Source organism: Podarcis filfolensis (assembly GCF_964270895.1).
Source record: "Podarcis filfolensis genome assembly, chromosome: 11".
NCBI lineage: Eukaryota > Metazoa > Chordata > Lepidosauria > Squamata > Lacertidae > Podarcis > Podarcis filfolensis.
This window is the reverse complement of record NC_139613.1, coordinates 62,389,451-62,413,806: the sequence shown is the minus strand read 5'-3', so window position 1 is coordinate 62,413,806 and position 24,356 is coordinate 62,389,451. Positions and strand designations below refer to the sequence as shown.

Below are 24,356 nucleotides of genomic sequence, written 5' to 3'. Positions count from 1 at the left end.
TGGGTGGTGCTTCGGGTTAAACCACTGAGCCTAGGACTTGCCGATCAGAAGGTCGGCGGTTTGAATCTCTGCAACGGGGTGAGCTCAAGTTGCTCAGTCCCTGCTCCTGCCAACCTAGCAGTTTGAAAGCATGTCAAAATGCACGGAGATAAATAGGTACCGCTCCAGCAGGAAGGTAAACAGAGTTTCCTTGCACTGCTCTGGTTTGCCAGAAGCGGCTTAGTCATGCTGGCCACATGACCCAGAAGCTGGATGCCGGCTCCCTCGGCCAATAAAGTGAGATGAGCACTGCAACCCCAGAATCAGCCACAACTGGACCTAATGGTTAGGGGTCCCTTTACCTTTACCTTTAGGCAACTTGTGGCCTGGACTTCATTTTATGCAGCCCCTTACACCTTGTTGTTGCTGTTAGAATTTATATACTGCCCTATACCCAGAGGTCTCAGTGCGGTTCACAGAACAAAATCAAAATACAAAATCACAAAATACATAATCAAAATAAAAACAAAACAAAAACACCCCCCTAAAAACCCCCCACATTTTAAAAGGGCTTAGGAAGCTTCCTCAGTCTTCCATCTCATCAGAGTTCTTTCCTTCCTATTTGTTTCCCTCCTTATTTTCCCCAAAGTGTTTTCTTCTTCCTTTTAATAAGTTTCAGAACAATTGGAAGGAGTGGTATTTTATTTGATAAAAAATAAATGCCCCCCCGGCATGCCAGAGGAGGCTGGGCCCCCTCAATATTCCTCAGCCTGGCAGGCCCCGTCAGGTTGCAGCTGCAACTAGGCCCCGTCGGGCTTCCTCCCACCATGTGACATAATGCATGTGTGCCAGCCCCCCCCCCCCAATATTGGGTGGAACTCGGTGCGCCTGCCACCCCCGTCTTTTATCCTGGATGCTTGACTTGGGGGAAAGTCAATCAATTGACTTGGACAATCTTTATTCCAGGTTAGATAATGCAGAACACTTTTGTCTCTGGGTCCACTCTTGAGGGAAAGTGGCCCACCTCTGCATTATACTGAAAATAAAGTTGATCATGTCTGTTTAAAAGGGGAGACTGTTTCTTTCTGTGGTTTTTCCCATTACCTCTGCTGAGTGCATGGAATAGTTGGCAGGCAGTCTATCCAAGGCAACAGGGAGGCAATAATGGCCTGTCTGGAGACGATCATTTAACAGAATTGGCAGCCACTGAAGAAATGGATGGAAAAACAGTGTTATATCATTACTTCATGTGATGCTGGATACTGATCTGGCTTAATTATATTCTTGAGTAAAAGATTTAAATACCAACTGAGATTGTATTCCTTCCTATAGTGGATAATGTAAAGACTTTTACAGTGGAATTTCTTTGATAGCTACTTTGTAGACATGTTATCTGGATCACTGCCACCATCTTTTGTTCTGTAAAAGTGATTAGTTCTGAACCGAAAATTACGAATAGCATTTTAAGAGTCCAACCAAATGAAGACAGATTACTCTTCTTGGTAGGCTATACATTTATACACCAGAGCTGCAGCTGCCCCTAGACGGAGTCATTCCTAGTTAGGATGACAGATGACATGCCACATGCCTATATGACAGGTGTGATATACATGTAAACCATGAGTTATATGTGGGATCTAAGACATGTACCCAGTCCATTCACTATCATACATGCAACAGATGCAACAGACACTGGCACACATGTCTGTGACCTATGCGTGTCTCATTTTCTTGTCATTTGAACTATGCTACATATGCCTTTCACATATATACAAGTGTATTGCAACTGTGTTTCTAGTACGCTTTTGTCGCACACATTACAAACATGATAGTGTGGTGGATTATATTTAACTCATGCTCCTTTGAAATCTTGCATCCATGCATAAGAAATTCAAATAATTTTGCCTTTGGTTGAAAAAATCTTTTGCAAGTTTTGCAGGGGGAAATTGTTACAGTGGAACGTTGAGCTTTGTGGAAAATGTCTATTTCCTTAAGAACTTGCCAACATGAACCAAAATTGACCTACTGAATATCCCAGGAGAGTTTCTACACAGGCTCCTTGCTTTGGCTGACAACTGATGTGGTAAAATGTGAATAGCAGGTGATGTTTTTCTGTGAGTTTAGCTGGCAGCTTAATTTTCACTTCTTCATAGAAATCAGGAGATCTACATTTGAAAATATAAAACAAAACAAATATACATAGCAGTGTTAAAGCCAAGTAGCAGAATTCCAACTTGACAGAGGAGGTGGAGAGGAGCCTGTGAACCTGCAGCCTTCTCCTGGCTTTTTAAGCACTATGCAGTCATTGGCAACACTGTACCTTCATCAGCCACCTCTGAGGATTTCATATTTCAGTGCCACTATTTTTTTCAAAAAATCTTTGGTGGATCAGAAGAACAACTTTATTACATCAATTTCACCACTCCTTTTGCAGAAATATTCGCTGTTCAGGAAGACGGTGATTCATACACCTTGTTCACCAACACAACCAGTCCCACCAAACTACTCAATATCCATCACGAAGATGTTCCATCCAGCAATTCCCAAGTGATGGCTGTCCAGCCTCTCATGTTGGCAAAAGAGCACAGCCTTCTGGCAGTGCAACAGTTGGGCAAAACCTTCTGACTAAAGCAGCAAAAAGAAGCAGCAAGCCTTGCTCTACCCAGGTGACCCTTCCTGATAAAGAGTCTGATACTAGGAGAAAAATAAAGAGAATGCTCCCATGCTAAAAATGTTGCCTTGAAGATTCCTGCCTCTACTGATTCATAGCCTCAGGGTGAATCAGTGGTCCATCAAGACTGGTATTGCTTGTTTAATAGCACCTGATGTCCTAGACCAGGCATGTCCAACTTCCAGCAAGGTTTGATCCACTTTCCAATATCAAAAACTGGTAGTGATCTACCACACTCTCCCATTGTCTTCTTCAACTTAAACATATTATATCTGGCTGAGCTTATGATAAAAATAACAACAAATGATAGTCGCTTCCATAAAACCTGAAGAGCTTATGATAAAAATAACAACAAATGATAGTCGCTTCCATAAAACCTGAATAGTTAGTTATAAATCAATATTTTTAACAAAATACATGCTACCTCCATCGGCTCTGCCTGCTCCGCCCCCTGGCACAGCCCAAGTCCCAGCCTGCACCCCCATTTGCCAAAACAGGGTGCAGGCTAGGATCCAGTTCCTAATGGGGGGGGCGTCTGCCCCTCCCCCTCCTACCAGGCAGGGCGCAGCATTTCTGCAGTCATTCCCCCCTCCATGTGGGGGGGGGGGACAAGAAATTTTCCGCACCGGGTACCACCTGACCTTGGTTTGCCACTGACTGGGGGCTTGAGATTGACTATTCCCGACTGATTATTTTCTTCCCTTTGCCATCTAATATTTAAGAGAAACTGATGCAGCCATCTTAATCACTGATTTTCTTCCATAAATTGGCCTGTTTTTTCAAAACCCAACCCAATAATAATCATTCATTCATTTAAATTTCTATACCGCCTTTCATCTGAGGATCACAGGGTAGTTTACAATATAAAAATGCAAAAATACATAACCTAGTAACTAACAAAACAATATGTTTAAAAAAGCCACAGATTGTTTAATTAGCTAAAGGCCTGGGAGTTGAGGAATGTTTTTGCCTGGTGCTTAAAGATATGTAACAAAGGCACCAGGTGAGCCTCCCTGGCTATAGATTTTTTCTCATATATGAGGCCATAGATGTGTCAGCAAACTTTTGCAGCAGGGGGCCGGTCTACTGTCCCTCAGACCTTGTGGGGGGCCAGACTATATTTTTTAATAATAAGAATAATAAAAATTTATTATTTATACACCGCACATCTGGCTGAGTTTCCCCAGTCACTCCGGGCGGCTCCCAATCGAGAGTTAAAAACAATGCAGCATTAAATATTTAAAACTTCCCTAAACAGGGCTGCCTTCAGATGTCTTTTAAAAATCGGATAGCTGCTTATTTCCTTGACATCTGATGGGAGGGCGTTCCACAGGGTGGGCGCCACTACCGAGAAGGCCCTCTGTCTGGTTCCCTGTAACCTCACTTCTCACAATGAGGAAACCGCCAGAAGGCCCTCGGAGCTGGATCTCAGTGTCTGGGCTGAACGATGGGGGTGGAGACGCTCCTTTAGGTATACTGGGCTGAGGCCATTTAGGGTTTTAAAGGTCAGCACCAACACTTTGAATTGTGCTTGGAACGTATGGGGAGCCAATGTAGGTCTTTCAGGACCAGTGTTATATGGTCTCGGCAGCCACTCCCAGTCACCAGTCTAGCTGCTGCATTCTGGATTAATTGCAGTTTCTGGGTCACCATCAAAGGTAGCCCCACGTAGAGTATATTGCAGTAGTTCAAGTGGGAGATAACTAGAGCATGCACCACTCTGGCAAGACAGTCCACGGGCAGGTAGGGTCTCAGCCTGCGTACCAGATGGAGCTGGTAGACAGCTGCCCTGGACACAGAATTGACCTGCGCCTCCATGGACAGCAGTGAGTCCAAAATGACTAACAGGCTGTACACCTGGTTCTTCAGTGGCACAGTTACCCCATTCAGGACCTGCCCCCCCAAAAAAACAGTACTTCTGTCTTGTCAGGATTCAACCTCAATCTGTTAGCCGCCATCCATCCTCTAACCGCCTCCAGACACTCACACAGGACCTTCACCGCCTTCACTGGTTCTGATTAAAAGAGAGGTAGAGCTGGGTGTCATCCGCATACTGATCAACACCCAGCCCAAACCCCCTGATGATCTCTCCCAGCGGCTTCATATAGATATTAAAAAGCATGGGGGAGAGGACAGAACCCTGAGGCACCCCACAAGTGAGAGCCCATGGGTCTGAACACTCATCCCACAACACCATTTTCTGGACATGGCCCAGGAGGAAGGAGCGGAACCACTGTATAACAGTGCCCCCAACCCCTCTAGACGGTCCAGAAGGATGTTATGGTCAATGGTGTCAAAGGCCGCTGAGAGATCCAGCAGAACTAGGAAACAGCTCTCACCTTTGATCATCGATCAGTGCAACCAAGACACTTTCAGTCCCATGATGAGGCCTGAATCCCGATTGGAAGGGATCCAAATGGTCCGCATCCTCCAGGTGTGCTTGGAGTTGTTCAATCACCTTGCCTGTCAGGGACACGCCCAGCAAAGGAATCTCCAGAGGAAGAGGAATTGGCTGCACCTGAGTCTCCACCTCCAGAGGAGGAGGAATTGGCTGCACCTGTCGCCAGGAAGTGGGAGGCGGAGCAAGCGATTAGAGCAGAGGCGGGCCAGCAGGAGGCGGGAGAGGACGTGGTGTATATCTGGCCTTGGGAGGTTGTCAGAAGCCAGTCCAGTCAACTGACTCCGACGGCAAAGAATGAGTTGTGGAAGCTTGGATTGCTATAAGCCTGTTATTGAGAAATAAACCTCAGCTACTTAAACTGCCAGAGTCCCGTGTCTTGTGTGGGAGAAGCGCTAAACCTGACAGCTTGACTTGACTCAAAACTCCCACACACCGACGTACAACAGTAAGCAGCCATGGAAGGTCAAGTGCCGGTGGCAGTAAACCCAGTGGAAGCTGGAGCTGAGTGAGCTGTGGGGGCTGAACCAAGGGACCCTCTAGAGGAACTGCAACAATACAGCTGGCAGCTAAAAGCACAAGTGGATTTGTTAACTGGAGCATTGGGAGAACAGAGAAGGCAATCAGAAGCAGAGAGGACACTCAGAGTAGGTGCCTGACCCTACAAGATTCTCTAGTAAGCCTGATGATTATATCGCCTTTAAAAAGGAGTTGTTGTATTATTTGGTCCTGAAGGAAGCTGAGTGTCACGGTCCGGTTCATGGGCGATCAAAGTCCTGGCAGGGGATGTCAGGAATGGGGGTAAGATGACCGGGTGGGAGCAGGAATGGGGGTCCAGAAGCCAGGAGTCAGGAAGCCAGGAGTCCGAGGGTAAGGAACTCAAACCAAAGGAGAGTTGGAAAGAACCAATGCGACGCTGCAACAGTACCTTTGCTGTTATGTTAATTATCAGCAGGAGGGCTGGGTGGACAAGTTGGGACTGGCAGTGTTTGCCTACAATAATGCTGTGTCGCGTCAACCCAGCAAGCTCCATTTGTAGCCTACAGACAACTACAGACAACACCCAAGAGCATTCCCAGACCCTTGGAGTAACCTGTCGGTGTCGGCAGCGGAGCACCTTGTGGAAGAAATGCAGACCTTACACGGATTATTGAGGGAGCAGCTAGACACCACCAAGGCAGTGTACAAGAGGAGTGTAGACGAGCATAGACGGTCAGGGCCTGCGATCAAGGTGGGAGATCAAGTATGGTTGTACACCAAGGACTTGCCTCAGAAAGGGAGGTGCAAGAAGTTAGGACCACGAAGGGTAGGGCTGTTTGAGGTAGTGGAACAAATTAACCCTGCATCGTTCCAGCTCAAACTACCAAATTATATGAAAATACACCCCATATTCCATAGGGCTCTCCTATCACCGATCACACCAGCCCATCAATATCAGAAACCTAGACAACCTCCTCCACCACAGGTAATGGTGGAGGGAGAGGAGATATATGAGATAGAAGCAATATTGGATTCTCAGCTCTGCAGGAGGAAGCTGCAATACTTAGTTGCCTGGAAAGGTTATGGGCCTGAGGATAATTATTGGCAGAGGGCAGAGGATGTGCATGCCCCATTACTGCAGAGAGAGTTCCACCACTGTTTCCTGCACAAGCCCAAACAAAGAGGGTGGAGGGAGGAGTTTACTAGTAGCAAGGAAGCAGACTAGGTTACTAGTAGCAAGGAATCTCCAGAGGAAGAGGAATTGGCTGCACCTGAGTGTCCACCTCCAGAGGAGGAGGAATTAGCTGCATCTGAGACACCAAGGAGGCAATTAGAGCAGAGGTGGGCAAGGATGTGGCGTATATCTGGCCTGGGAAGGGTCAGAAGCCAGTCGAGTCAACTGACTCCAATGGCGAAGGATGAGTTGTGGAAGCTTGGACTGCTGTAAGCCTGTTATTGAGAAATAAACCTCAACTACTTAAACTGCCAGTGTCTTGTGTGGGAGAAGCGCTAAACCTGACATTGCCCAAGATTGGTAGATTTGAGACTGGGCAATAGTTGGCCATATTGGCTGGGTGTAAAGATCTTTTTTTAAGAAGCGTTTTAATGACTGCCTCAGCGGGTCTGGGAAGGCTCCCTCCCAGAGGGAAGCATTCACCACCCCGCAGTACCCATTGCCCAGCCCTTCCCGGCTTGCTTTTATTAGCCAGGATGGGCAAAGATCAAAGAGACAGGTGGTCAGTTTCACTTATCTAAGCAGCCTGTCCCCTTCTTCGTAGGTAACAGATTGGAATTGATCCCATGTAACATGACTAGACAGGACTCCAGCACTCTCCCACCCCGGCCCTGCTCCCACAGTGGAGTCTACCTCCTTCTGAATCTGAGTGACTTTATCTGCAAAAAAATTTGCGAAAGCATTGCAGGAGATCTTGGGGTCTGTACCAGGCTCCGGCGACAAAGGTGGTTCCAATAAATTGTGAACCACCTGAAAGAGTCTCCTGTTGTTGTTTTCTGCAGATGCAACACAGGTGGTGAAGAAGGTCCTCTTCGCCATCGCCATTGCCACTTGGTAGGCTCCAGATTGAGCTCTAGGCCGTGTCTGGTCTGATTCAAAATGAGTTATCCGCCACCAGCACTCTAGCTGTCTCAGCGATTGTTTCATTGCCCTCGGCTCAGGGGAAAACCATGGTGCTGTCCAGACTCCATGCAATCGGAGAGGGTGCTTCGGAACCAGACAGTCAATAGCCCTGGTTAACTCCGCATTCCAGAGGACAACGAGGGAATCAGCTGAGAGGCCATCAACATGGGATAAAACATGCCCTACCAATCTCTGGAAGCCAACTGGATCCATTAAGTGGCAGGGGTGGACCATCCGAATCAGTCCCACCTCCCTGCAGAGGGGATGGGTCGCAAAGAAGTCCAGTTGCACCAGGAAGTGACCTAACCATGGCACTTCTTTTGTTTCGCTTTTACTTAGTGTCAGATCACCCACAACTGTAGAAGTGAACACCAGGTCTAATGCATGTACACGGCTATGAGTTGGGCCAAACTTATTCAGGGACAGCCCAATGGAGGCCATGCTTTCCACGAAGTCCCACGTGCCCCCTTGTAAGTTCGTGTTGGCATGGATGTTAAAATCCCCCAGGACAACCAAACTAGATGTCTTCAGGAACACATCCGCCACGACCTGAAGCAGCTCGGGCAGGGAATCCTTGGTGCAGCAGGGAGGTTGGTACACGAAAAAGAATCCTGTACTGCCCCTATTGCCCAACTTCCAGAACATGCACTCAGAAAACTGGGTCTTCCCAATAGGATGCCCAGTGTAAACTACCGTATTTTTTGCACCATAACGCTCACTTTTTGCCTCCTAGAAAGTAAGGGGAAATGTCTGTGCGTGTTATGGAGCGGATGCCTACGGATGGCGGGGGGATCTGCTGCAGTCGTGAGCAGAGGATCCATGGTTCCCCTTCCTTCCCTCCTCCGTGGCTTGCTTTGAAATAGCAAAGCGGGAGAAGACCCGCTGAGTGGGGAGGAGAGAGGGACAGAGAGCCTGCTTGCTTTAAAGGAGCAAAGCGGGAGAGGAGAGGAGCCTTCTCCTCTTATACCCCTCTTCTGCATTATTAACAGCATCCTTCTCCACCCACCCTACGCGTGTTCCTTGTCCCTTGAGTGCTTTTCCTTCCCTCCCCACTTAAAACATGGTTACAAAGCACGGATCCACATGGATCCTCAGGATTTTTGCACTGGGTCACCCCAAATTCACCATCAGATCACATAGCATGTCCATGGCTACAGCTTGCACCAAAAAAATCACGCACCCACTGTTGCCTGGGGCCGCAGTGGTGCAAAAACGTGGTTACAAAGCATGGATCCACATGGACCCTCAGGATTTTTGCATTGGGCTACCCCAAACTCACCGTCAGATCACATGTCTGTGGCCACAGCATGAACCACAAAAATCATACATCCGCTGTTTCGTTTAGAATATTTTTTTCTTGTTTTCCTCCTCTAAAAACTATGTGCGTGTTATGGTCAGGTGCGTGCTATAGAGCGAAAAATACGGTAGTGACTTCCAACCAACCAAGTCTCTGTCACACATGTCAGGTCAAATCCTCCATCCACAATCAGGTCGTGGATGGCAGTGAATCACTGACCTGGCATTGCAGAGCAACACTTTCAGGTCATGTGGGTTTCCCTTGCTGATTCCAGTATCTTTCCGGTCAGGACCAGACCTGGAGGCAGGGATAGTCTTCAAAAAACAACTAAACCTGCCTCTTCAGTAATGACACGGTCTGGTCCTGGCGTAACGCCTCCTCTTGCGCGTGATCACTGAGATCGGAAAATAATAAAATAATATAATATTTTTAAAAACCCACCATTTGAGGTGCAGCAGATTAAGAACACTTTTTAAAATTTTAAAAACATTTTTGCCACTTGCTGCAGAGAGCTGCTCAGGGTATTAGTGAGTGTAGGCCCTGCCCCCTAGGCCCAATGGAATTGGCTGGAGGAGGGAGCAGTCTTCCCAAACACTCACAGGAGCAGCAGCAGTGCTCTGGAGCCATCTCTGGAGCCTCTTAAGCTGTGGCAGTGAACAAATTTCACCTGCCCGCAAAGAGGCCTGAAGGTGCTTTGCTTTACCTGCTCCAGTTGTCGTCCCAATAGCTGCAGTTGGGCTTCTCCAGACAGGCAGGTGCCATGGCTGGGTAGGAGGCTGAGTTGGCCAGCGAAGACAGAAGCAACAGCCCCGGCGGAGGAGCCGTGGATGGAGGTAGGGCAACTAGGGCATTGCTGGAGCTTTTACTCACCACCTGCTGCTGCTGCTGCTGCTTCCGCTTCTTGAGAGGAATCGCAGAGAAGACAGAGCCACCCGCCAACGCACAAGCGACGGTCGCAGCCACTGCAACAACCCACCTGAATGCCATGGGAGGAATGAAGGAGGGAGGCAGGCAGGCAGGTGGCAATGAAAAAAGCGTGCGGAAAAGGGGTACGGAGAAGAAAGGAAGGGCAGACTGATGGAGGAGGAGGAAAGCGCAGCAGCAGCAGCTGGCAGCCAGTGTCACACACCCCCTTCACAGCGTTGCCCGGCGTGGGACAAGATTGCTCCGTCCCTGAGGAGTAAAACACCGCCATGTGAGGGAGAGGGAAAGTACATGCGTGCTGGCAATCCACGTGGCAATTCCCGGACCATCCGTGGGCCGGATCTAGAAGGCAATTGGGCCCAACTAAAGAATCATGGCAAGGAAAATTGATGGACTATGCAGAACTGGCAAAATTGACATATAAGCTATGGGACAAGGATAACTAACTTTAAGGATGAATGGGAACCTTTCACAAAGTATCTGAAGACGCAACAAAGCGAATTGGACTCCTTGGCAGGTTTTGAATAAACATCCACAATTTTTTTTACTGATAATAATCAGCTAAAAAGTTTGAGTAACATGCAGAAAATAGCAATATTAGAGAAACCAAAGACTGGAACTGAGGGAAGTCGAGAGGTGTGGGGGGGGGGGGTTTCTGGGGGGGAGGGGGGAGGGAGGGAAAATGTGTGGGGGGGGAATAAGGATATGTTTTTGGATAATATGTCTTGTTATAACTTTGAATAAAAAAAATAAAATAAAAAATAGAAGGCAATTGGGCCTGATCTGGCCTGCGGGCCTTAGTTTGCCGACCCATGCCATAGATGGTAATGATAACCTTACTTGTTATGATATGTAACAGGTGTGCAAACTTCTGCAACAAATTCTGGACCTGAGGATTTCCCAAAAATGACCTACATGACAAAACATAATACATTAAACAACATTAATTAAAAAGTGACCAAGACATAAAGATATGGTTATAACATAATGCGTCAGTATTAAGCATTCATTTGAAGACAGGGTCAGGTTTGGATCAGGCTCAGGTCATGTAAATGCTAATTTAAAATATAAAAACTAAAGTTGACTTGTGAACAGAAATGGCTTTAATTGGTAGTACATGAACATTTTAAAAATATTTATTATTGCATTTAGATCTCACCATAGTTGATTTCAGCTTTTATTAGCTCGGCTACTATCTGATCTGTTTTGCCACCTAGTAAATATATGTTGTTATAAATTGGCTCAGTCTTACCCTGAAATTAATGGACTACTTTTAAATTTAAAATGCTGCCTATTTTTATTTTGGCTAGAAATGTACAATAAACAATCTTACCGGCATTGCACAGGCAGGGTCTTCTCCACACATAAACTGTATCTTAATGGTAATATTCCGGCCTGAAGCCAGGCGGTTTGCAAAATTCAGCCGTTGTGGATACACATATAGAAGATTTCTGGGGGGAAATGAAATTTCAGAAAACCAAGAGATAATTTTATGTCACTTTTGTATTTGTTTAGAATTCAGTCCTGCCATTTGATACCCCAAATATTCCTGATGCAGCATATGTGGAAGGAGTTGAGGTGTCACTCCTGACGGTTTGAACTTGACCCACACTGCACCAACTTGGGCCCCACACCGTGGGTGCCCAGCATGCACACACTGCGTGTTCCAGTGCCACCCACCTGGACCGGGGCCTGCACCTCTGCCATGAGGACTCTGGCCACTGCGCAACCTCCATCTGTGGCCATAGTGGGCCCCAACAAAGGCCCCATGATGAAGACATAGGCCCCAGCCCAGTCACCACCATGGCACCTGAGTGCTGGAGTTAAGGCGGTGCTGGTGAGTGGCGGTGGCAGGGGAAGAAGGCGGGGCGGTAGTGGCAGGGCGGAATGCTGGGTGGGGCGCCGCAGTGGTGGGGGGGGGCAAAGCTAGTGGGCGGCAGAGGCTGGGCACCCACAACAAAAGAATTGTGGGTGCCAGGCACCCAGTGCCCGCTGAAGTTGGCACCAGTGCCCATGACTCACTTCTATAAAGCAGCTTGATAGACCTCCATCTTGCTATTAGACATTAGCATCACATTCTCCCATATCCTTTTGGAGAACTGAGCCAGACAAAGGCCGCTGGCCTCCTTGGCATTTCTCTGGATTGTTTGGGGGTGGGCAACAGAGGAATGTATACTTTGATCCAAATTATTGATTTTAGAAGCAAAAGTTGCAGGAAGGAAACAGGGATTGCAGAGATTATGCTGGGAGACTCTCTGAATGTGTGTGTTGAATGCAAATTATGCATGTATGTCTCTGTGTGTGATGAATGCATGCATTTGAGTGGGATGTGCTGTACTGTGTGTGTGTACATGCACACACAGTGAGTACGATGGGGATGCCCACTTTTGTCTTGGTCACACCCACTGCTGGCTTGTGACTCCCAGAGGAAATTTGGCCTTCAAGCAAAAATTAATAATCTTCATCTGTATTCTAGGACTTGCACCCCAAATTACTGAGTACACAGAACAGTGGTATGGAAACAGTAGGTTAGGCAATTTCAGTGATTTCTACTAGAGAAATAAAACTTCAGCAGGCCTCTGCAGGGAGGTGGGACAGATTCGGATGGTCCGCCCCCACCACTTAATGGATCCAAATGGTTTCCAGAGAGGGGTAGGGGATGTTTTATCCCATGTTGATGGCCTCTCAGCTGCCCTGGTGGCCCGCTGGAATGCGGAGTTAACCAGGGCTATCGACTGTCTGGCTCTGAAGCACCCTCTCCGATTGCATGGAGCCCGGACAGCCCCGTGGTTTTCCCCGGAGCTGAGGGCAATGAAACAATTGCTGAGACGGCTAGAGTGCTGGTGGCATTTTGAATCGGACCGGACACGGGTTAGAGCTCAATGTCGAGCCTACCAAGTTGCGACAGTGATGGCGAAGAAGACCTTCTTCACCGCCTCTATTGCATCTGCAAAAAACAGTAGCAGGAGACTCTTTCAGGTGGTGTACAATTTAGTGGAACCACCTGCTCCATCGGGGCCCAGTACGGGCCACATGATCTCCTGCAATGATTTTGCAAAGTTTTTTGCAGATAAAGTCACTCAGATTCAGGGCCAGGGTGGGAGAGTGCTAGAGCCCCATCTAGTCTGTTACCTCTGAGGATGTGGACAGGCTGCTTAGACAAGTGAAACCAACCACCTGACTCCTTGATCCTTGCCCATCCTGGCTTATAAAAGCAAGCTGGGAAGAGCTGGGCAATGGGCTTTGCGGGGTGGTGAATGGTTCTCTCTGTGAGGGAGCCTTCCCAGACCCCCTGAAAGAGGCGGTTATCAAACCGCTTCTTAAAAAAACATCTTTAGATGCGGCCAATATGGCTGTGCTGGTCCTGAGGGTTAACCGGGCAGCGAGGTCTGAGTCCAGTCCGAGGTCGAGGGTGCAGCATGGAGGCTGTCCGTCAAAGCTGAAGCTGGGTCCAAGGCAGGGAGTCAGGTGAGGTCAGGAACTCTGGCAGAAGAGCAGGACAGGGTGCAGGCAGGACAGGCTACCAACAATGTTGCTCCTGCAACCTGGGACTGGGGCTGGCTGGCTTTTATCTGCCCCGAGGCATAGGGCGGCCCCGGTCCACAGGTGACTCGCCTCTCCTGGCCTGGAGGCGAGCACTCCTCCTGCGGGAACTTAGTTCCCTCTGTCTCTCTGCCCTGAGCCTCTGCAGCTCAGGAGAGGCTAGAGGGTTACTGGACCCAGAGGCAACCTCAGCTTCCCCTGACAGGGCTGAGAGTGGAGCACCTGCAGGCAATGGGTCCTCCATCACCTCAGGAGCCAGAGCAGACTCAGCTGGTGCCTGCACGTGAAGATCCAGCACAGGTGAGGACCCTTCAGGCTCAAGCCCCAGCCCTGGCTCAGCTGATTCTGGAGGCGGGGACTCCTGTGTAGGCTGGGATTCCTCAGGTTCAGCCTCCGAGTCCGAATCCCAGGCCATCACAATGGCCAACTATTCCCCCGTCTCAAATCTTCCATTCTTGGGCAAGGTGATTGAGCGAGAGGTTGCTGAACAACTCCAGGCACACCTGGAAGAAGTGGACCATTTGGATCCCTTCCAGTCGGGAGTCAGGCCTCATCATGGGACTGAAACTGCCTTGGTCGCACTGGTCAATGATCTCCAGCGGGCTAGGGACAAAGGTGAGAGCTATTTCCTAGTTCTGCTGGATCTCTCAGCGGCTTTTGATATCATCGACCATAACATCCTTCTGGACCGTTATACAGTGGTTCCGCTCCTTCCTCCTGGACCGTGTTCAGAAAGTGGTGGTGGGGGATGAGTGTTCAGACCCCTGGGCTCTCACTTGTGGGGTGCCTCAGGGTTCTGTCCTCTCGCCCATGCTTTTTAACATCTGCATGCAGCCACTGGGAGAAATCATCGGGGGTTTGGGCTGGGTGTTCATCAGTATGCGGATGATACCCAGCTCTACCTCTCTTTCAAATCAGAACCAGTGAAGGTCCTGTGAGTGTCTGGAGGTGGTTAGAGGATGGATGGCAGCCAACAGATTGTGGCTGAATCCTGATAAGATAGAAGTATTGTTCTTGAGGGACAGGAGGTGGGCAGGTGTGCAGGACTCCCTGGTCCTGAATGGGGTAACTGTGCCCCTGAAGGACTAGGTGCGCAGCCTGGGAGTCATTTTGGACTCACAGCTGTCCATGGAGGCGCAGGTCAATTCTGTGTCCAGGGCAGGGTATAAATAAGTTGTTGTTGTTGTTGTTGTTTTGAATGCAATGGGTGTTAATATCTGGCATGCACACCCTCTTAACATTTCACAGGTGGAAATGAGCACAAAATGTACTGTGTAAGACTCTTGTTTTCGTGTCAATGATCACTACCACATTGCCCATCCACTGCACATTCCAAAAGTCTCAGCCATTTATAAACTGTATTCATTCATTCATAGCCTATTCTGCACACACGTATAAGCAAACAGCACACTGAATAGACACAAGTGTTTTACTTATTTGCCTGATGATAGGCTGCTGACTATTCAAAACAAACCTCATCAGTTGAATTGTGCAATTGCAGGCAGCGTGCTGGATGATGTATTAAGTGTTCATGAACAGGCATTGGCATGCACACAGACTCAGGACAGATGGCAGTTGTCTTCCGTACCCCCTGCCTAGTCTCACAGACTTAACCTTTCAAGACCAGGAGGTAAGATGGGGAGGAGGTCCAAGCAATTCTCCTTACCAGTATTTTAGAAGAGCATCCCCCCACTCCTAATCTCTCCAAATGTGGACAACCATACATAACCAGAAGTCAGTGGCTATCCTGGGTAAATAAAGACAGCTGGGATATTTGCAGAGGGGCACTGAACATACAAGGAGGACATTTTTAATCCTTTCAAAAACCACTTAACATTTTATCCCGATTGTTCACAGTTGCAGCAATTCTCAAAAAAGGAGGCAGATTTCTTTATGGAAATGCAGTGGCTCCCAGGAAAGGGGCGAGACTTTTCTCAAATCCTCTCCCAGGGTGCATCTTGACTGGGCCACCCCACCCCACATGCAATAGTTCTTCTCTGTCACTAGAATTACCACAAATAAAGTTTGAGGAGGCATTCAGCAACCTCAGCTAGTTATACTTCAACATTTATTGTCTGATTAACTTTGCTATGAATTACTTTCCCCGTATGTCTTCAACAGCATTACCTGGTAATGCCAACTAGACAAGAGGTCTAGCTCATTTGATTTAGATGTGGGTCCTAATCCAGGAAGACAATGGATTTACCTTGATCATGTTAATCCTCTTACCTATATACAGTATGGGGGACATAGACTTCTCGTACTGGAAACTCCAGAATCTCTTTATGAGGCCGGCTGCGGTTTTCAGGGAATGGCTTCACCAGCAACAACTCTGGGCTGAGACAGCAACTGAGACCTTCTGAAGCAGGGGAGATCTCCAACTTGAGCAATCCTTTAAACAAAATATAGTAGCATGAAAGACAAATGCTTTATTAAAAATAAACAAGACAGAAGAAAATGCCAAATCTAACAAATGAGACAGGTCAATACACTCTGATTCACATATAGTCTCAGCATGTACACAGCCTGAGATGGCTGAGGGTGTGAACACTGGGTACACCATCCTCCACAGGATATTTAGCAGGAGGTGATTCTCACAGGACCACCTGCCATATGATGCAGTGGGGAACAAATGGGAATGGGGAGGAAAGGTAAAGCATTGATTAGGGAAAATTATAATCACATGACATGAACGGGGGTAAGGTAGCCTCAGCCTCAGCCCAGGAGAAGGAATGCTAAGAGAAGCCCGGGGTGGCAAGGAGAACAAATGAATCCTTCAAGGCAAATACTCCAGCACAAATCCCCAATAGCAGGAATACTGCTTGCCTGCTCCAACACCTGAGGAATCCCAAGAAACAAACTTGGCCAGGTTTGGATAATCTTTCTCAGCTTGACAAACCAGGGTTTATGAAGCAGGGAAGGCGTGCTGTGCGGAATGCTCTTCCTTCAGCCATCATCTTTAGATATTTCATTCCTGACTTGTATTAATCCCAATTTCCTCACTGCGTCCAAAATGGTGGACAGTGGCTTAATGTCAGTGAACAAACCAGGATAATAAGCCATCACTTATAGAGCTGGGAAAGCCTGTCTGAATCCAGTCACTGTATATGGCTGGACCTAGCTTTATTATTAAAAGTACCTGGTATAGATTTCACTCTTCTCTGCAAAGAAGACGATCTCTTGTAATCAGCTAAGAACTTGAATAAGTCTTCATCAGTCAGCCGATCTCCTTCCTGTAAACAGCGAGAAATTTGATAACAGTCTCACGATTTTATATATATAATCAAATATTTTCTTTGCAGCTAACTATATATGAAACACTATGACATAATTGCCCCTTCATGGATCACTGCCTTGCCGTGGCGAAGGGGCTTGAATAACTCAGAAAAGCTATGAACTATGCCATGCAGGGCAGCCAAGATGGACAGGTCATAGTGGAGAGTTTTGACCAAACGTGATCTACCTGGAGTAGGAACCGGCAAGCCACTCCAGTATCCCTGCCAAGAAAACTCCATGGACAAAGACAACTGGCATATAAAAGTTATGATGCTGGAAGATGAGCCCCTCAGGTCGGAAGGCGTCCAACATGCTACTGAGGAAGAGCGGAGGACAAGTACAAGTAGATTCAGAGCTGATGAAGCGGCTGGGCCAAAGTCGAAAGGTCGCTCAGTTGTGGATATGCCTGGAAGCGAAAGGAAAGTCTAATGCTGTAAAGAAAAATATTGCATAGGAACCTGGAATGTAAGAACCATGAACCTGGGTAAGTTGGATGTGGTCAAAAATGAGATGGCAAGGATAAATATTGACATCCTGGGCATCAGTGAACTAAAATGGACGGGAATGGGCGAATTCAGTTCGGATGACCATTATATCTACCACTGTGGGCAAGAATCCCATAAAAGAAATGGAGTGGCCCTCATAGTCAACAAAAGAGTGGCGAAAGCTGTACTGAGATGCAATCTCAAAAATGATAGAATGATCTCGATACGAATCCAAGGCAGACCTTTTAACATCACAGTAAGCCAAGTTTATGCACCAACTACTGGTGCTGAAGAAACTGAAATTGACCAATTCTATGAAGACTTACAAGACCTTATAGAAGTGACACCAAAGAAGGATGTTCTTCTCATTATAGGGGATTGGAATGCTAAAGTAGGGAATCAAGAGATAAAAGGAACAACTGGCAAGCTTGGCCTTGTAGATCAAAACGAATTCTACAAGGAAGGCTCAAGCAGCATGTGGACCGAGAACTCCCAGAAGTGCAAGCTGGATTTAGAAGAGGCAGAGGAACCAGAGACCAAATTGCAAACATGCGCTGGATTATGGAGAAAGCTAGAGAGTTCCAGAAAGACATCTACTTCTGCTTCATTGACTATGCAAAAGCCATTGACTGTGTCGACCACAGCAAACTATGGCAAGTTCTTAAAGAAATGGGAGTGCCTGATCACCTCATCTGTCTCCCGAGAAATCTCTATGTGGGACAAGAAGCTACAGTTAGAACTGGATATGGAACAACTGATTGGTTCAAAATTGGGAAAGGAGTACGACAAGGCTGTATATTGTCTCCCTGCTTATTTAACTTATATGCAGAATTCATCATGCGAAAGGCTGGGCTGGATTAATCCCTAGCCGGAATTAAGATTGCCGGAAGAAATATCAACAATCTCAGATATGCAGATGACACAACCTTGATGGCAGAAAGTGAGGAGGATTTAAAGAACCTTTTAATGAGGGTGAAAGAGGAGAGCACAAGATATGGTCTAAAGCTCAACATCAAAAAAACTAAGATCATGGCCACTGGGACCATCACCTCCTGGCAAATAGAAGGGGAAGAAATGGAGGCAGTGAGAGATTTTACTTTCTTGGGCTCCATGATCACTGCAGATGGTGACAGCAGCCACGAAATTAAAAGACACCTGGGAGGAAAGCAATGACAAACCTAGACAGCATCTTAAAAAGCAGAGACATCACCTTGCCAACAAAGGTCCGTATAGTAAAAGCTATGGTTTTCCCAGTAGTGATGTATGGAAGTGAGAGCTGGACCATCAAGAAGGCTGATCGCCGAAGAATTGATGCTTTTGAATTATGGAGTTGGAGGAGACTCTTGAGAGTCCCACGGACTGCAAGAAGATCAAACCTATCCATTCTGAAGGAAATCAGCCCTGAGTGCTCACTGGAAGGACAGACTGTGAAGCTGAGACTCCAATACTTTGGCCACCTCATGAGAAGAGAAGACTCCCTGGAAAAGACCCTGATGTTGGGAAAGATGGAGGGCACAAGGAGAAGGGGATGACAGAGGATGAGATGGTTGGATGGTGTTCTCAAAGCTACCAGCATGAGTTTGACCAAACTGTGGAAGGCAGTGGAAGACAGGAGTGCCTGGCATGCTCTGGTCCATGGGGTCATGAAGAGTCGGACACGACTAAATGACTAAACAACAACATGACATAGTGGGAGACTTAGGTTTGGTAGGTATCAATGTTCCATGTTCATGTTTATTATGTACCTTGATACTAATTATGTATCACTGTTAAATACAACTTACTTGTGTTCACTTACAAAAAAAGGCATTCAAAAAAATTATCAAAAAGAAACGCACAATCACAAAAACTAAGCAAAATACAATATATTCAAAATTTTACTCATTTTGAAAGGTACATAATTTGAAAAAGTAGGTTTGATGGGAGCCAAGTTATTTTAACTGCCTTGACAGAGGAGAACTTTTTTCTACTCAAAATAAGTCCTGCTGAATTCAATGGAGCTTATTCCCAGGGAAGTGGGGCTAAAGTTACAGCTTAAACAATTCATAATTCTGCAACAGAATTAAAAATGCTGAACTTTTTTTGTTTTCAATATTTATTAGACAAGAAAAACTCAGAAATTGCATACTGGTATTTTTAATTTCCTCTACATTACTACCCAAAAATACAGCGGTAAAAGTACTCCTCTTACTTTTCATGCTATTTTGTTAGGCTACTTGTTTCTAGGTGACTGGAGGGAGGAAACCATAAAAATCTTGAAGATGTCAGTCTATACTATACCTGTTTAAAAAATGTGCTGAAAGTCAGAGTGGTGTTTTTGAAGGTTGGCAAGGTAGGAACATCCTCCAATCCAAGGCTTCTTTCAGAAAGTCTTCTACCTTGCATTGCCATTGATTTTCTGTCACCAGTGGACCCTTTGCCTTCAGAGGAAAAATTTCAAATGCATCTTAGTTTCAATAAAAAAATGAATCACTTTACTATTGTTATGTTGCACACTTTCGGGATGTAAAAAACTGAAAGACCTCCTCATTTGCTTACATTTTCCATCACCTCATCTTGAAGCTGCAAGACATCACTTAATGCAGAATCAAACAATTGTATCCTATGTTTTAGCATGTGATAAGATTGCAAATATTATTAACATATACATATATATATTTCAAAGAAGCAAGTCTTACATTTAAGTAGTATATAAATCAATAAAGAATATCACATACTTAATTCAAGAAAATTGTAAACACCTCCTGTCAGGGAAGAGTTAGAGTTAGAAGTTTCCAGTTTCCCAGAGGGAGAATGTTTTCCCCAAGGGGGGGGGGGAGAGCAGTGAATCTAACAGAAGAGAGCAACAGGAACAACAGGGAGGGACAGGATGTTCCCAGAAAAGGAAAGGATTAAGTCCTATCTCAGATTCGGAGGAGGGAAGATATAAGCCAGCTCTAGCCAGGAGGTTAGAAAAAAGAGCAGGAAAGCGAAGGGAAGGGCGCCTTCGCCATTTTGAGGGTGGCTGGTCATGGAGAAGCAGAGCTCAGAAGGTATCTGAAAGAAGTGACTCTGAGGAAGAATAGTTAAAGTTAAGAACCGTTTATAAGATTGTTTTGTTAATACGCAATAAAAAGTTATAAAAGAACAAGAAGCGTTTGTGTGGTGATCTGAAGAGGACAACGACCAGGCCTGACAGAATACCTTCTGCTCTGCGCCTCTTCACTATAAGTAAAGAAGGAGAAGCCAAAATGGATGGAGCTGTGGTGCCAGTTGGGCAAGGAGAAACACCAGCGCTCCAGCTAACATTACAGGACTTATGGCAACAGAACTTACAGTTGAAAAGTCAAGTCGACATACTATCAGCAGCATTGGGAGAACATAGAACCATGTTGCAAGCGACGCGGGGAGATAGAGTGAGTAAAACATTTACTGTACGTCCACGTAGTTTCAAGGGAGAAAGCTCTGAATACATGGCTTTCAAGACAGAAATTTTTTACATAATAGAGATAAAGGATAAAGAATTTCAATCGGAGCAAGAGAAGGTTGCTTATGTGATTAATTTCTTGGAAGGACTGTGTTATACCCCTAATATCTCGGAGGGATGTCGCCCTAGGAAATCTACAAATTTTTCTGCAGTATCTAGACACAATTTTCTTAGACCCTGCACATGAAACAACCACAGCTAGGCAGCTGTTGAGAATGAGACAAGGAAAAGACACTGTGGGAGTTTATTGGTCCAACTTTAGTTTGCTGGTGCAGAAATTAAAATGGGATCTGAATTCCCCAACAGTTGCAGCCCTTTTTAGGGAAGGACTGAATAATGAGATTTTAGACCAATTGGCCGAAATGCCAGAACCTAGTTCCTTGGACTCTCTGGTCCGAACGTGCCTGCAATTGACCCTACGCATGGAACGGAGGGCTAGTGAAAAGAAGGAACAATGGAGACCGTGGTGGCAGGAAAACAATATTATCGAAAGTACAGAGAGCAGAGCGGGCAACGTGCCAGGACGACAGCGGCCAGAGCCCATGGAATTAGGAGCAGCCAGACCCCTCCCCGTGACTACCACTTCCATGAGAAGAGGAAATGCAGGGAGAGGAAGAGACATGAGACATTGCTTCGTCTGCGGAAAACCAGGGCATCTAGCACGACAATGTAAAGGATGGGAGTCTCTATCTGGAGCAGACATGGGAGGAGACAATTGCCTGAAGGAACTGCATCAGGGAAACGAATGTCCCTGGCTGGAAATGGGAGCTTGCAGCCGGGTGGAGGAGCAACAGAAGGCTCTCACACGGAACCACCTATCCCAGGACTAACGGTGAAGGTGCAACTACAACTTCCCAATGGACATAGGGTCCAGGTAGAGGCGCTGTTAGACTCAGGAGCGTCAGCAGATTTCATAGACCAGAAATTGGTACAGGAACACAAAATCTCTTTGTTACCTTTGAATTTCCCACTGCAAGTGAAAACAATCAACGGCAGACCGCTACTGTCAGGAGAAGTGACTTACGAGACTCCACCAATGAAAATGGATATGGGTCATCACTCAGAGACCAGGGCATTTCATGTGACCAAACTAGCTGGCCACCCGATGGTGCTGGGCATGAGTTGGCTCAATCATCACAATCCGGTGATTTTTTTTTATATATATAAAAATTTTATTGGTTTTTTAACACATAATAATAGACAATACAAAACAATACAAAAACAAACAAACATATAAACATGTATAATTTCTTCACATTTTTTCTTAAACCTTCTTTCATCGACTTCCTCATACCTCCCCTTTCTGCATCCCTGTTTTAAAGTTTTCCAGCAAGCCCCAATGTCAACTTATAACACTTTTTTCCCCTTTGAATCCTTTTTCTCATATCCAATTATTTGTCCCCGCAATTCTGTTTTACCTGACCCAAAACATTTTAGCACTCATTAATTTTGCAACAGTTCTTGAGATAAACTTTAAATTTCTTCCAATCTTCTTCCACCGTCTCTCTCCCTTGGTCGCGGATTCTGCCAGTCATCTCCGCCAGTCCCATGTAGTCAATCACCTTGGTCTGCCATTCTTCCAGTGTGGGTAGTTCTTGTGTCTTCCAGTACTTTGCTAGAAGTACTCTTGCTGCTGTTGTAGCATACATAAAAAACGTCCTATCTTTCCTTGATACCAATTGGCCCACCATGCCCAGGAGAAAGGCTTCTGGTTTCTTCACAAATGTGCATTTAAGCACCTTCTTCATTTCATTATAAATCATTTCCCAGAAGACCTTAATCATTGGGCACGTCCACCAAAGGTGGTAAAAGGTACCTTCAGTTTCCTTACATTTCCAACGTTTATTATTGGGCGTGTGGTAAATTTTTGCAAGCTTGACTGGAGTCATGTACCACCTATAGATCATTTTCATAATGTTTTCTCTTAAGGCATTACATGCCGTAAACTTTATACCGGTGGTCCATAACTGTTCCCAGTCAGCAAACATAATGTCATGACCAATATCTTGTGCCCATTTAATCATAGCTGATTTAACCGTCTCATCCTGTGTATTCCATTTCAGCAACAAGTTATACATTCTTGACAGATTTTTAGTGCTGGGTTCCAAAAGCTCTGTTTCTAATTTTGACCTCTCCACCTGGAAGCCAATTTTCCTGTCCTGTTTAAAAACTTCATTTATCTGGTAGTAATGTAGCCAGTCTCTTACTTTAAATTTCAACTTCTCATAACTCTGCAATTTTACTTTTCCCTCCTCATGTTCTATAATTTCCCAATACTTCGGCCATTTGGATTCCATATTAAGTTTTTTCACTTCCTTAGCCTCCATTGGTGACAACCACCTAGGGGTTTTGTTTTCTAACAAATCTTTATACCGAATCCAAACATTATATAATGCTTTCCTGACAATATGGTTTTTGAAACCTTGATGGATTTTTACCTTGTTGTACCATAAATATGCATGCCAGCCAAATCTGTTATTGAATCCTTCCAAATCCAAAATGTCTGTGTTCTCAAGAAGCAGCCAGTTTTTCAGCCAGCAAAAAGCCGCTGATTCATAATACAACTTTAAGTCCGGCAGGGCAAACCCCCCTCTTTCTTTCGCATCAGTTAATATCTTAAATTTTATTCTGGGTTTTTTGCCCTGCCAGACAAATCTAGATATATCTTTTTGCCACCTCTTGAAACAATCCATTTTGTCCAAAATCTGCAATGTTTGAAACAAAAACAACATTCTCGGCAAGACATTCATCTTAATAACAGCAATTCGGCCCAACAAGGAAAGTCTTAGATTTGACCATATTTCTAGATCTTTCTTAACTTCTGTCCAACATTTCTCATAATTGTCTTTAACTAAGTTCACATTCTTAGATGTCAGATTAATCCCTAGGTATTTCACCTTCTTTGCTACTGTCAAACCAGTTTCACTCTGAAACTTCTCCCTTTCAACAGCTGTTAAGTTTTTATCCAGTACTTTCGTTTTCTGTTTATTCAGCTTAAAACCTGCTACTTGACCAAATGTTTGTATTAATTCTAAAACTCTTTTCGTACTAGTGTCTGGCTCTTCCAAGGTTAAAACTAGATCATCTGCAAATGCTCTCAGTTTATACTGTTTAGCTCCGACCTGAATCCCTTTAACCAGCTGGTCCTCTCTAATCATGTTTAATAAGACCTCCAGGACCGATATAAAAAGTAATGGGGATATTGGGCATCCCTGTCGTGTCCCTTTCTCAATAGCAAACTCTTCTGTAACCACGTTATTTACAATCAATTTTGCTTTTTGTTCAGAATAAATTGCACTTATACCATTTTCAAAACCTTGGCCTACCCCCATCCCTTGGAGGTTCTTTTTCATAAAATTCCAAGAAATGTTGTCAAAGGCCTTCTCCGCATCCACAAAAATTAACACTGCCTTGGTATTAATATTAACTTCCAATAACTCCATAATATCTATTATGTTTCTCACATTGTCTGACAAATGTCTTCCTGGAAGAAAGCCCGCTTGGTCTTTATGAACCTCCCCCACCAAAACTCTTTTCAGTCTTTTTGCCAAAATGTCTGCAAAAATTTTGTAATCCACATTGAGTAATGATATTGGGCGGTAGTTCTTAACCTGGTTCTTTTCAGTCTCTGTCTTTGGTATAAGTGTAATATAAGCTTCTTTCCACGATTCAGGTGCCTTCTTCCCCTCTATAATTTCGT

At 45.6% G+C, this 24,356-nt stretch overlaps 1 protein-coding gene across 6 annotated transcripts in view; it reads right to left on the bottom strand.

Annotated features, from left to right (window-relative positions):
• DOCK8 (dedicator of cytokinesis 8) overlaps positions 1-24,356 on the bottom strand; it is a 141,011-nt gene that overhangs the window by 72,420 nt on the left and 44,235 nt on the right. For all 6 annotated transcript variants that reach the window (XM_083576453.1, XM_083576450.1, XM_083576452.1 and 3 more), the window contains 7 exons: positions 19,471-19,610; positions 16,569-16,662; positions 15,659-15,821; positions 11,220-11,337; positions 10,727-10,797; positions 2,006-2,144; positions 1,084-1,185 (listed from right to left, as the gene is read on the bottom strand). In XM_083576453.1, the coding sequence (XP_083432579.1) occupies positions 1,084-1,185; positions 2,006-2,144; positions 10,727-10,797; positions 11,220-11,337; positions 15,659-15,821; positions 16,569-16,662; positions 19,471-19,610 (827 nt within the window). The remainder of the gene's footprint in view (positions 1-1,083; positions 1,186-2,005; positions 2,145-10,726; positions 10,798-11,219; positions 11,338-15,658; positions 15,822-16,568; positions 16,663-19,470; positions 19,611-24,356) is intronic.